Here is a 13,786-nt window from a genome sequence, read left to right as displayed (position 1 = left end):
TATGACAAGGTTATGATGCAAACAGTCAACCTGTGCCTCCTTCACTTTATCATTGGTTTCCAGGCCTCCAGAGGACTGTCACACTCTGAGCTGACTGCAAAAAGACATTGTTTTTCACAGCAATGCAGTTTGAGCAAACAGTATAATGGTGAGATTTCTGCAGGTCAGATGCAATATGAATAAATAGACTGTTTCACCTCACTTAATCTGAATCTATTTGTAGTAACTTTATAATCAAATGTGAAAACTCATGAGTGAATTGCATGGAGAACATAAAATTCCTTAAAATTAAAGCTAAAATAATTTTCAATACATATCCAGGAATGCTGTCCAAGTGATTAACACCTTTAGAGTTTGGTGAAAGAATGCTGAGTTACAATTAGAGCACATTAGTTAGAACCTATTTTTTCAAAACCTGCAAAATACTTTGGATAATAAAAACAGGATATGTTAGAGAAACTCAGCAGGTTTGACAACATCTGTAAAATTAATATTTTGAAATAATGAGTCTTCTTTGGAACTTCACTTTAGGATATTTTTCTACAATAATTAGATTGGATTACATTACAGTGTGGAAACAGCCCCTTCGGCCCAACAAGTCCACACCGACCCGCCAAAGCGCAACCCACCCATACCCCTACATTTACCCCTTACCTAACACTACGGGCAATTTAGCATGGCCAATTCACCTGACCTGCACATCTTTGGACTGTGGGAAGAAACCGGTGTACCCGGAGGAAACCCACGCAGACACGGGGAGAACGTGCAAACTCCACACAGTCAGTCGCCAGAGTCGGGAATGAGGTGCTACAAATTGCTATGATAGATAAATCCTGTTGATGATCCAGCACATACAGAGGAATAATGGGTCAGTTGAATTCCCTATGTGTTATAAACTTGATAATCTACAATTCTTATGTTCTTTAACCTTTGTACACAAACAAGAATGGCCTGGAATGTACTCAGCCAGAATGAACAAGAACAACACAAAAGAAAGTGAAAAATGGAAAGAAAAAAACCTACATGCTATTCATAAAATGTATATCCTTAAAAAAGGACAAATAACATGATGCTTTGAGATTTAATCTGAATATAGCTGGTTGGCGATGCAGAGCAATGCCATCAGCACAGATTCAGTTCCTGTATTGGCTGAGGTCACCATGAAGATGCACTTCCTCAACCTTGCCGGAGGTGTGATGACCCTCAGGTTGAACCACCACCAGTCATCTCTCTCTAATAAGAAAGCACCCCTATTATCCTCAGGGGCTGTGCAGAATTTACTGGTTATAAATGACCTTCCTTTGTTTTCATAATCTATGGTCACAGTTTGAAACCAATCTACCAGCAAGAACAAGATAAATGAAATGGTGTAAAATTGGCCTACTGCTCGATCCCTGTGGGAAACCCATTGACTCTGACTTTTATGATGGAGCTGGTCAGTAATAAATGTCCTCAGTGAAAAGCAATGGAATTAGTTTCACAAATCTGATATGACTTTAATCTGAAGCCCATTAGGATCTGTGAGCCATTGGGATTAATGCATTCAATGTTTGTGAGAAGATTTGTAGCTCGGGTGCTCGTTGTTGTGGTTCTGTTTGCCGAGCTGGGAATTTGTGTTGCAGATGTTTCGTCCCCTGTCTAGGTGACATCCTCAGTGCTTGGGAGCCTCCTGTGAAGCGTTTCTGTGATGTTTCCTATAAGTGCCGGAACATTCACAGGAGGCTCCCAAGCACTGAGGATGTCATCTAGACAGGGGGGCGAAACGTCTGCAACACAAATTCCCAGCTCGGCGAACAGAACCACAATAGTGATTAATGCATTTCTAAGACTGGCTTGAGCTTCTTTGCTACTTCCTGATCATATCCTTACATTTCTACCCTAAACATTCATTATTTAATATGCACGCCTTTGTGGCTTCATTCATTTGGACGGATGAAGAAGAGGAGCTGTAGTCTCAATACCTGGGGCTTGAAACAAGTGGGTCTCTTAAAAGGCTGCAGCTAAAGGGAACTGTTCACAACTTATCTTACTTATGTACCCACATTGGTTATAAGGTAAGAGTTTGTGTCTTGGATACTTTTGAGATGTAGCGCTCAAAGATGCTGTAATTTTGCATGGAGACAGTTGCCAATCTGTCACAACAGGACTTGTTACCAAATATAACATTAGCATGTGTGCTTTGCCCAAAGGGAGGTCTTTGACTAGATGCAGTCTTTCCATAGATTTATATGTCACACCTTCCTTTATATTTGACAATAATTTCCTTCAATGTTCAAGCAGCTAGCATTAATATTGTCTTTCCTCATCATCATCTTTCACATTGAAATCTCTCCTCCATAACATCTCATACAACTTTGTTTCTTTTAAAATGCATCCTTCCCAGTTTCCCTCTTTCTCCTAATTATCTAATTGTGTTCAACAAGTTCATTTGCTGTTCATAACATTTCAACATTTGTTACTTTTTATGGAAGCAAATCCTTTCCTTTCTCCTCCAAACTTCCATTTCAAAGTTAGTTAATTAGGTACTCTCCTCCTCCAGTCTCAGAACCATAAGAAATGACACTCTGAATCAAGCTCTCTACACATTGCTTTTTTTGAATTGTCTTTTCAATATTCTGATTTGCAACTATCTCTGACTAAATATCATTTTGCCCATTGTTATTTTGATCTTAATTCTTTGTTGCACCTTCCATCTGCACAGACTGTTTCATAAACATTTGAATTCTTGCAGCTGTTCCAGTTCTCTTCCTTCCATGCACATATGAATGTTTCTTGGTGATTTAAAACTTGCATCATTTTGGCTTTTCCAAGGTTCCTTTATATTCCAAAGGCCCTGCCCACTGTTACTGGTCTACCTACTGGCACGTGTCATCCTCTCCCTGCGCTTGCTTCAAGTGTTTTGTTATTTGCAAATCTAATTGAAGTTATCATTTGCTCCCCTCCCCCAATCTTAACACTGGTTTTCAAATACTTATTTGATTTGTGCTTCTGCAGACACTTTTTTTAATTTCAAAAATATACTTTATTCATAAAATATTTTGATGATCTGTACAATTGTTCATGCCATACATACGTAAACATTCCATTTCTTTGCATACAGAGATTGAGTAATCATTCGTATATACAGGTTTGTACATTTACCATCCATATATCCATATATTTAGCTGAGGCGTCAGCGGAGCCCACTTTACTGCGGTTGGCCCCTGTTCTTTGACAGGCAGACATTACATGGTGATCTTTCCCCACCATGCCTTGACGACAGCTGCTCCAAGCTTCAGCGCGTCCCTCAACACGTAGTCCTGGACCTTGGAATGTGCCAGTATGCAACACCCTGTCGGGGTCAACTCCTTCAGCTGAATGATCAACAGGTTTCGGACCGCCCAGAGAGCGTCCTTCACCAAGTCGATGATCCTCCAGGCACAGTTGATGTTGGTCTCGGTGTGCGTCCCAGAGAGCAGACCGTAGAGCATGGAATCCCACATCACAGAGCTGCTCGGGATGAACCTCGACAAACACCACTGCATTCCTGTCCAGATTTCCTTTGCGTAGGCACATTCCAGAAGGAGGTGTGTGATGGTCTCATCCCCACCACAGCCGCTTCGCGGGCATCGTGCGGTGTGGCAGAGAGTCTGGGCGTGCATAAAGGATCTCACAGGCAGAGTCCTCTCACTACCAGCCAAACCATGTCTTGGTGCTTGTTGGAAAGTTCTGGCGATGAGGCATTTTGCCAAATGACTTTGACAGTCTGCTCAGGATCCGCCCTCTCTTTTCCCGAAGGGTCGCAAGGACACTACGTGCTGACCACTTCCTGATGGACTTGTGGCCAAAGGGGTTTTTCTTCATAAACTTCTCCACAAAGGACAGGTGATACAGAACGGTCCAACTACTTGGAGCGTTCCGCAGCAGCGAGGCCAGGCCCATCCTTCGCAACACCGGGGACAGGTAGAACCTCAGTACGTAGTGACACTTTCTGTTTGTGTACAAGGGATCCACGCACAGCTTGAAGCAGCCACACACAAAGGTGACCATCAGGGTGGGGTGGCATTTGGTGTGTTTTTTCCCCATTGCCCAGATCTTTGTACATCGAATCCCTTCAGACCCTGGCCATCTTTGATCTCCATATAAACTGGAAGATGGCCCGGGTGACTGTGATGGCACAGGTTCTGGGAATAGGCCAGATCTGTGCCACACATAACAACACTGACAATGCCTCACACCTGATGACCAGGTTTTTTCCCGTGATAGACAGCGACTGTAGCTTCCATCTGCCCAGTTTTTGCCTCACTTTCTTGATACGCTCCCCCCAAGACTTGGCGCACGCCTCAGCCTCTCCGAACCAAATACCCAGCACCTTCAGGTGGTCAGTCCTGACAGTGAAGGGGATGGAGGATTGGTCGGCCCAGTTCCTGAAGAGCATGGCCTCGCTCTTGCCTCGGTTGACCTTGGCTCCCGAGGCCCATTCAAACTGGTCACATATGCACATGAGTCTGTGCACGGACAGCGAATCCGAGCAGAAAACAGCGGCATCATCCATGTACAGGGAGGCCTTAACTTGCAGGCTCCTGCTGCCAGGAATAGTCACCTCTCTCAGGCTCACATCCTTCCTGATAGACTCGGCAAATGGCTCTATGCAGAACATAAACAAGGCAGGAGAGAGAGGGCAGCCCTGCCTGACTCCAGATCTGACTGGGAAGCACTCTGATTCCCACCCATTGATTGAGACTGCACTGACAATGTTGGTGTAGAGCAGTCTGATCCAATTGCAGATTCCCTCCCCAAAGCCCATTTGGGAGAGAACATCTCTCGTATACGTATGTGATATCCTTTCAAAGGTTTTCTCCTGGTCGTGGGCTGATGAGGCAGGTGTCCAGCCCCCTGTCCTGCATGTAGGTGATCGTATCCCTGAGGAGTGCGAGACCCTCAGCGATCTTCCTGCCCGGTACAGCACAGGTTTGGTCAGGGTGAATCACCGACCCCAGAGCAGACCTGACCCGGTTGGCGATGACCTTTGACAAGATTTTCGAATCTGCATTCAATAGTGAGATTGGTCTCCAATTTCTGAGTTCCTCCCTCTCCCCCTTCTGCTTGTAGATGAGGGTGATGATGCCTTTCCTCATGGATTCACTCATGGTACCTGCCCAAAGCATACTGACATACACCTCCAGCAGGCCCTGGCCAATCAAGTCCCACAGAGCAGAATAGAGCTTGACCGGTAAGCCATCGCTTCTGGGAGTTTTATTCTTTTCGAAGGACTCGAGGGCCTTGGTCAGCTCGTCCAGAGATAGTGGCTGGTCCAGACTCTCCCGTGTTCTGTTGTCTAAGACTTCCGTGATAGAGGACAGGAACAACTGGGAGGCCGCGCTGTCGGTTGGCTTCGAGTCATACAGACTGTCATAGAAGGATTTGCTGATCCTCATGACGTCAGCCTGAGATGATGTTACCGAGCCATCTTCTTCCTTCAGGCTGCTGAGCACGGAACTCTCTTTGTGCGCCTTTTGGAAGAAGAAATGTGAGCACGTCTCGAACTGCTCCATGGAGTGGACCCTGGACCAGAAGATTATCTTGGAGGCCTCCGAGGCAAAGGTCAAGGCTTGCTGGCCCTTCACCTCCTGGAGGTCCTCTGTGACATCAACCCCCATCGTCTACAGCAGGAGCAGGTTCTGCATACTTTCCTTGAGTTGGGACAGTTTTCCCCGCCTCTCATTCACCTCCTGAACACCTTTGAGGATGAAAAACATCTTGATGTTCCTTTTTACTGTTTCCCACTAGTCCACTGGGGACTCAAACAGGGGCTTCACAGTTCTCCAACCTGCGTAGTCCCTCTTGAGCTCCTCAATGTTTCCTGGGGTCAACAGCTTGGTGTTCAGCTTCCATGTTCCCTTACCAATCGGCCAGCAGTAGGCAGTGGTCAGAAAAGAACACTGACTTGATGTCAGTGGATCTGACCAAGAACGTTTAGGACACAAACAAGCAATCTTTCCTTGAGCGGATAGACCCGTCTGCCCATGACCAGGTGTATCTACGCTGCGCTCCGTCTGCAGGGGTGCTGAAGACATCGTACAGCTTGGCATCTTTTACCATTTCCATCAGGGCTCTGAACGTGGCGTCCAGTTTACTGTCCCCCCCGCCGGATCGTCCATCTGCATCAATGATACAGTTGAAGTCTCCGGCCAGAATGACTGGTCTGAACGTAGCCAGCAACAGTGGAAGCTGCTGCAGGACAGCCAACTGTTCACTCTCATCATTGGAGTGTACACATTAATCAGTCTCAGCGGAGCGTTTTTGTACATGACATCAGCGACGAGGAGGTGCCTGCCCACCACCTCCTTAACCTGGACATTCGCAGGGCTGAGGTCGCTGTCTGGCTCCACGCTGCAGGCATTTCCCCGCTCTGGTTTCTTTGGGTCGGGACCAGGGTTCACACAGTCCTGTACTCTGTCTGACAGCGAGGCTGTCCGAGGATCGCTGCTCCTAGTTACCTGGAGCTGTGGGGCGATGGGTACCTCCTGGTTCTCACCGGGTGGGGGGGGTCGTCTTTACCAGCTCCCTCAGAGGGTTCATCGTTTCCTGTTTGGCGGATGCTGCCCTCCTTTCTCCCCGCAGCACTCTGTCTCTTCCTCTGGTGATGACCCTCCTTACACCCGTCCTCACCATCTGAAGAGCTGCCTGTATCCTCCTCATGCAGGTGTCGTTTCTCCCTTTGCTGGGTGGCTTTGGGGGCCTGGCGAGGTTTCCTCTTCCTGGTTTTTACAGGAATCCACTCCTCTGCCTCCTCGGTTTGCTCCTCCTCCATTTCCTCCGTCTGTCCTGTGGGAGCTTGGATTGGCTGCTGCACCTCCCTGTTGGCTGCCGTCTGCTCCACTCCATCCTTCTGGGTGCCCTCAGACACTGTTCCCCTGCCGGTTTGTGGTACCTTGTTGGCCTTTTGCAGTCCATGGCTCGCATTGCCACCTCCGGCCATCTATGCGTAGGTGGCGGCCCCTCGTCTTGGGCAGGCCATGTACACGTGGCCCTCCTCTCCGCACAGATGCTTCTGCAGACACATTCAAGATGACTGGCGATAAACAACACCCATCAGACACATTTCCATTGCAACACGGTTCCGACTCCCCGTTGCCTACCCTCACTATTACTGTTAGTCTATTCTATCTCTCCATTCTACTCCAATGTATTGCAGCTAAGACATGGCTGTAAATTCACCACTGCTTTAAGCTTTTTATTATTGGCTCTTGTCAGGCTGTTATAAAGAGACATCACCTGTTACTTTTTATTCCTTCAATGGATGGGCCTCGCTGATTGGACCAGGATTTATTATCGACCCTGAGTTGAGAAAGTGATGGTGAGCTGCCCCTTTGAACCATTATAGTCCACTTGGTGCAAGTAAAACTACGAGTGGTGAGAGTTCCGGGAATTTGACCCAGCAATACTAAAGGAATGGCAATATATCTCAAAGTCAGGACGGTATGTGGCTTGCAGTTATCATCAAGGCACCAGAGGAGGTCCAGCTCAGCTGTGCAGGGTAAATTTCCACATCATTTGTGTCCGACTGATGCCTGACCATTGGTAAAGTGGATAATGTCACGTTCACCAATTTCACAGGCCACAGATGATACATTCAACAGTATGGTTTACATTGACTAGACACTGAAATCATTCAAATCAGCAGAATACTACACAAAACTGGTTTACCTCCTTCATCGCTAACATCATTTTAAGGTGAACTTCTCGTTGTGCTCCTGACACGTTTTCAGAGTTAATGAATTTAGCCCCAGATTTGTGTGGAATCTGTCATTAAGTGATCAGAGAAGATAATAGGGCTGGTGATTGTAGCCTTAAACCAGTGAATATCCAGTGGGCGCCCCACATTCTCTTTCCAGGGGTAGCCCAGGACAATCCAAGGTAACAAATATTCACCTGGACAGTAACATCAGTTCTCCCATTGAATTCAGGCCCTGACAAGGTGAAAATCTCCACTCAGTATGACCTGCTGCTCATTAGATATGATTAAGGTTAGTTGTTAGGGCATTGCTCTTGTGGTGTTGTGGTAATGTCTCGATCTTTGAGCTAGGAGTCTCAGATTGAAGTTCTACCTGCTCTGGACGTGTGTACTTACATGTTTAGACAGGCTGGTAGGAAAATATCTAAAGTTCTTACTATGGTCAGGTGACCCATGATCTCCAGGATTGTTAAAGAAATATTGATACCGTGTCGTGAGCATGGATAAAATAACTCAAAATGTGGAAGCCAAGTTTGAACTTTTTGCAAGCTGCAGAGTTGGAACAGAGTGTTCATGCAGCTAAGCCTTGGACAATCAAATCCCATGGAAACCAGGCAGGCCCGATCAGCCTGACCAGGAGCTAAAAGCCACATTGTTTCAGAACAAGCTGTATTTTCATATCCAGTCAACCTGTGCTGTTAGAAGAATGCTACACAGACCTGGTGGCACCCAGCTCAGTAGGAAAGCCAGAGGAATAGTGTGGCAAGGACAGTACTCAACAGTTGAAGGATCATAACCATGTTCTGCAACCTCCAAATATTAAAGTAGTTATCTCATTGGGTCTAGCTGCCCCACTCAATGCTAGTATTGGACATGGGCCATAGTTTCTTTGAGAGGATAAAGGGGCAGCTTTTGTTTTTTGCACCTTCTTCAATGGAGAGACCAACATGTTGAGACCACAACCAGCCCTTGAGGAGAGGGGAGGTCTAAATCAGCAACTGCAGATCCTGAAACATCGCTCAACCTTGTCCCAGCATTATTGAATGAGTATTCGCAGTCCTGTTAGACAAACAGCTCAAATACAGTCGTAGGCACCTATGGATAGGGTATAGTAAATCCTTGGAAATGTATGTCAGAATTAGATAGCTAATGCAGATTTGAGACTGTTTACTTAGAGATTTAAGACTGTTTCTTGAGGAGTCCCATGAAGTGATTGATAGAGTTTGGTAGCATTTAATTAAAGTACAACAGTACAGTCTGATAAATATTGTTTTATCTTGATAAAATGTTCAATAAAGTTGTGTTGGACCTTCCCCTGACTCTTGCTCCCTATCTCACTGTGCAACAAACTTAAGTTAAAAAGGGTTACTACAAACTGATCAGGGTACATTCACCCATTCCTTCATTTTACTACATTAAAGATTAAATGGATTTAAAAGGTATGGGGAGAAAGCAGGAACAGGGTACTGAGTTGGGCGATTAACCATGACCATATTGAATTGCAGAGCAGGGTGGAAGGGCCAAATGGCCTCCCCTTGCTCCCATTTCTATGTTTAAGGAGATACTGGCTGTTGTGCAGACCATGAGTGTGGGCAACTGTTGATATTTTATTATTTCGTATTTCCAATGCAAAGGATCAGTAATGAGATTGAAGTGAATGTGGGCAGGACAGGTATTGCAAGGTGGTGGCTGTGCCAGTGGGGACAGAAGGGTGTCAACATTAAGGACAAAGAGAGTGGCATCCCATGGACTTCCCCTTTCAGATGTCAGATCCCACAGGCAAACACGTGACCCTAAAAGGCCACAAGATAACTAAACAGGGTTTGTTGGCTAGCCCTCCTTGGACAATGAGTCCTCTACCATCACTAGTTAAACAAAGCACTTAAGGTGGTGTACCACTGTGTGGGAAGGTAGTCTGAAAGTCTCCCTGACCCTGACTTAACAGGATGAAGGCACTGGGATTTCCCAGTCAATCACAATGCTTCCTCTATACCAACACACTTTGACACAGCATTAGATTGCACTTACCACGCTTACCTTGCGAAGTATCTTTACTAATCCTACTACATCTGTAAGGCATGTCCTCAGTAGTTTCAGCAAAGCTGGTGCAATGTTGATGTCCACATTGTGTAATGATGTTGTGGCCCAAGATCTTTTCACATTTATTAAACCTTTGACTGTGCCATGATGATATTCAACTTATTTCCCTGTGAATTGAGTGGGGAAACTGCACATAGAATTCTAACAAAGCCTAGGAGATAAAATGCTCAAGTCTGTTTTCTGTACCAGAAGGTAAAATCTTTATTGAAGTCATGTTACTCACCACTGACCCAGAACCAGCCTGGAGTTAAAATCAGAGCTAATATAATTCTTCCCTTTTCTAATTAGATTCCAAGGTTGAATCTCAAAACTAATTAACTTTTATTCTTCATATAATTGCAATTATAAATCTGCTCTGTCTTGAATCTACTGAGCAAATGTTCCTAACGCATTGGCTGATTTTTGGCTAATTTTTAACTTGTGGCGGTTCTAGTTTTTCCGTTAGATGTTGCTATTAGCATAAAATAAATGACATACAGAGGACAACATAAATTAAGTTGCTTATTGCTAAGTCACTGTAATTTAGCAGCGTTGATATCTACCTGAATGTCCAGCTTATTGATTATCTTACAAAGAAAGTTTTCATCCAAGTTTTCTGCGCAGCTTATCAAAAAGTCCACATCATGGCCAATCTCTTTACCTCTGTAATACAAAAAGGTCAAAAGAAAGAGCTGCAAGTAATTCAGTTATATAATTTTAACTCATACAATCTTTGTGAATGAAATAGTCTTACATTCTTCTCCAAAAACAACAAATGGAGAAACATTGAGTTCACTATTTGGATCCTGGAGTTTTTGTGCTCAATAATGACTTTGTGTGTATCGATAACTGCAAGTTGAAACAACGATGAAACACAGCTCTTATCTTAAAACTAAAAGGAAGTGTTCTACCTTTCATCCTAAAGGGCATAGTTCAGATGTTTCAACTGATGTGAGAAACTGATGTGAGTAATATTACTTGTGATGAATCTGATTCTGTTGTCTCATAAAGCATAAGCAATATCAATGATACACTGAAGATTAGCAAGCTGTGCTGCCTGCTTTCTCCATGAACTATGTCACAATTGTGGCATCATTATATAATAAAATGCTAGAGACTTTGATGTTTCAAACTATGACACCAATATGAAAAGCATTATCAAGAGAGAAACAAAATCAATAATATCACAAAAAACTGCTTCTTTATCTTTCCACGATGTTGAAATTAAATTATTTAGACTGACTTTGAATGAATTTGTCATGAGACATTCCAATTTGCATTTCTGAACATGTATGTTTGACTTTTGATAAATTTATTAAATTACAAAATTTCAACACCTTTAAAGAAACAGTTTGTTTTGACACAATGCATCTATATAAACATTAACGCTCCATACTCTCAAGCCTTTTCATCTAGTAGTTCCTTGAAAGTGGAGTCGCAGGTAGACACACGGTGGTGAAGAAGGCATTTGGTATGCAAGCCTTCATTGGAAAAAATATTGAAAATCGGAGTTAGGATGTCATTTTGTGGTTGTACATGACATTGGTGAGGCCATTTTTATAATACTGCATACACAAATTCTAGTCACCCTTCTATACAAAGGGTGTTGTTAAACTTGAGAGGGTGCAGAAAAGATTCACAAGAATATTGCCGGGTCTGGAGGGTTTGAGCTCTAAGGAAAGGCTGAATAAACTGGGGCTATTTATCCCTTGGAGTGTTAGAGGCTAAGGGGTAATCCTTAGCGGTTTATAAAAACATGAGGAATATTGACAAGGTTAATGGCCTTTTTTCTAGGGTGGGGAAGTGCAAAACTATACAACATAGGTTTACAGTGAGAGGGGTAAGATTTACAAAAGCACCTGAGGAATAACTTTTCCCACAGAGGGTGGTGCATGTAAGGAATGACCTGCGAGAGGTAGTGGTGGAGACTGGTATAATTTAAGAGGCAGCTGGACGGGTACATGAATAGGAAGGATTTAGTGGGATACGGGCCAAATACTGACAAATGAGGCTAGATCGGATTGGGATGTCTGGTTGGTGTGGATGAGTTGGATGGAAGGGTCTCTTTCTATGCTGTATGACTCTATAATCCCAACAAGTTTCAGGATTGTGCAATAAATATTCCTGGAGTATAAAGTTTTCAGGGAAGATGGGGAAGGAAAGAAAAATGGAGAAATTGTTGCTTCAGAGAACAAAAGGAGACAGCAGATTTCCCAGAGCAGCCAGGCTCAGGTCCCAGAAGTATGCAACAACAAAAAAAGGAGCCAAAAGAGAAAATGCTGGAAAATCTCAGCAGGTCTGGCAGCATCTGTAAGGAGAGAAAAGAACTGACGTTTCGAGTCTAACTGACCCTTTGTCAAAAAAAAGCTTTTTTTTTGACAAAGGGTCAGTTAGACTCGAAACGTCAGCTCTTTTCTCTCCTTACAGATGCTGCCAGACCTGCTGAGATTTTCCAGCATTTTCTCTTTTGGTTTCAGATTCCAGCATCCGCAGCAATTTGCTTTTATGTTTTAACAAAAAAGGAGCAACTAGATTGATCAGTGAGGTCTTTAGATTATCAACTAATGGGAAAGAAGTAGAACAAATTAGCAAGGAAATCACAGCGATGTGCACAATATGGAATATTTATAATGGGGGACTTTAACTATCTAAATATAGACTTGGATAATAGCGTAAACAACAGTCAAAAGTTCCCAGTGTGTGTTGAGAGGTGTTTTCAATGGCAGTAAGTTTCTAGTCCAATGGGAGAAGAGGCATTTGTGGACTTTGCTCTTGCGAATCAGGTATGTCAAGTTGTCACACATATCAAGTACAGGAACATTTTGAAAATAGTGATAATTTTATAATAAGGTTTAAGATAAAAATTGGCAAGGAACAATCTGGCGCAATAGTAAGTGTGTTAGCCAATTTCAATGCTGTATGAATCTGATCCGGATAAATTGGAATCAAAACTGTCGCTGAAGAGATTGTTTGGGCACAGTCAATGTAAACACCCATGGAGGGAACAGGTTGGGCGAACAAAGAACCACACCTTTAGATTAAAAAAAACTGAAGATGAATACGAAAAAGTATACTGTGGACAGGTGTCAGGTGGAAAAAACAACCAATAGCCAGCCTGATTACAAAATTCCAAGAAGATTGAAAAGGCAGGTAACAGAAACAAAGAGAATGAACGATTTGGATGCGAGCATAAGAGATACAGTTGGTAAGTTTGTAGATGACACCAAAATTGGAGGTGGAGTGGACAGCGAAGAGAGTTACCTTAGATTACAACAGGATCTCGATCAGATGGACCAATGGGCTGAGAAGTGGCAGATGGAGTTTAATTCAGATAAATGTGAGGTGCTGAATTTTGGGAAAGCAAACCTTAGCAGGACTTATACACCTAATGGTAAAGTGCTAGGGAGTGTTGCTGAACAAAGAGACCTTGGAGTGTAGCTTCATAGCTCCTTGAAAGTGGAGTCGCAGTTAGATAGGATAGTGAAGAAGGCATTTGGTATGCTTTCCTTTATTGGTACAGGAGTTGGGAGATCATGTTGCGGCTGTACAGGACATTGGTTAGGCCAGTGTTGGAATATTGCATGCAATTCTGGTCTCCTTCCTATTGGAAAGATGTTGTGAAACTTGAAAGGGTTCAGAAAAGATCTATAAGGATGTTGCCAGGGTTGGAGGATTTGAGCTATAGGGAGAGGCTGAACAGGCTGGGGCTGTTTTCCCTGGAGTGTCAGAGGCTGAGGGGTGACCTTATAGAGGTTTACAAAATTATGAGGGGCATGGATAGGGTAAATAGACAAAGTCTTTTCCCTGGGGTCAGGGAGTCCAGAATAGAGGGCATAGGTTTAGGGTGAGAGGGGAAAGATATAAAAGAGACCTAAGGGTCAACTTTTTCATGCAGGGAGTGGTACGTGTATGGAATGAGGTGTCAGAGGAAGTGGTGGAGGTTGGTACAATTGCAACATTTAAGAGGCATTTGGATGGGTTTATGAATAG

General features: G+C 43.9%; 1 protein-coding gene across 1 annotated transcript in view; it reads right to left on the bottom strand.

Annotated features, from left to right (window-relative positions):
- Positions 1 to 13,786, bottom strand: part of dntt (deoxynucleotidyltransferase, terminal) — a 268,384-nt gene that overhangs the window by 85,668 nt on the left and 168,930 nt on the right. Inside the window, exon 8 of the mRNA XM_060842390.1 lies at positions 10,360 to 10,459. Within this exon, the coding sequence (XP_060698373.1) occupies positions 10,360 to 10,459 (100 nt within the window). The remainder of the gene's footprint in view (positions 1 to 10,359; positions 10,460 to 13,786) is intronic.

The sequence above is a fragment of the Hemiscyllium ocellatum genome, chromosome 22, assembly GCF_020745735.1.
Source record: "Hemiscyllium ocellatum isolate sHemOce1 chromosome 22, sHemOce1.pat.X.cur, whole genome shotgun sequence".
Taxonomy (NCBI): Eukaryota; Metazoa; Chordata; class Chondrichthyes; order Orectolobiformes; family Hemiscylliidae; genus Hemiscyllium; species Hemiscyllium ocellatum.
The sequence above is the reverse complement of the archived record's forward strand: the minus strand, read 5'-3'. Positions and strand labels throughout refer to the sequence as shown.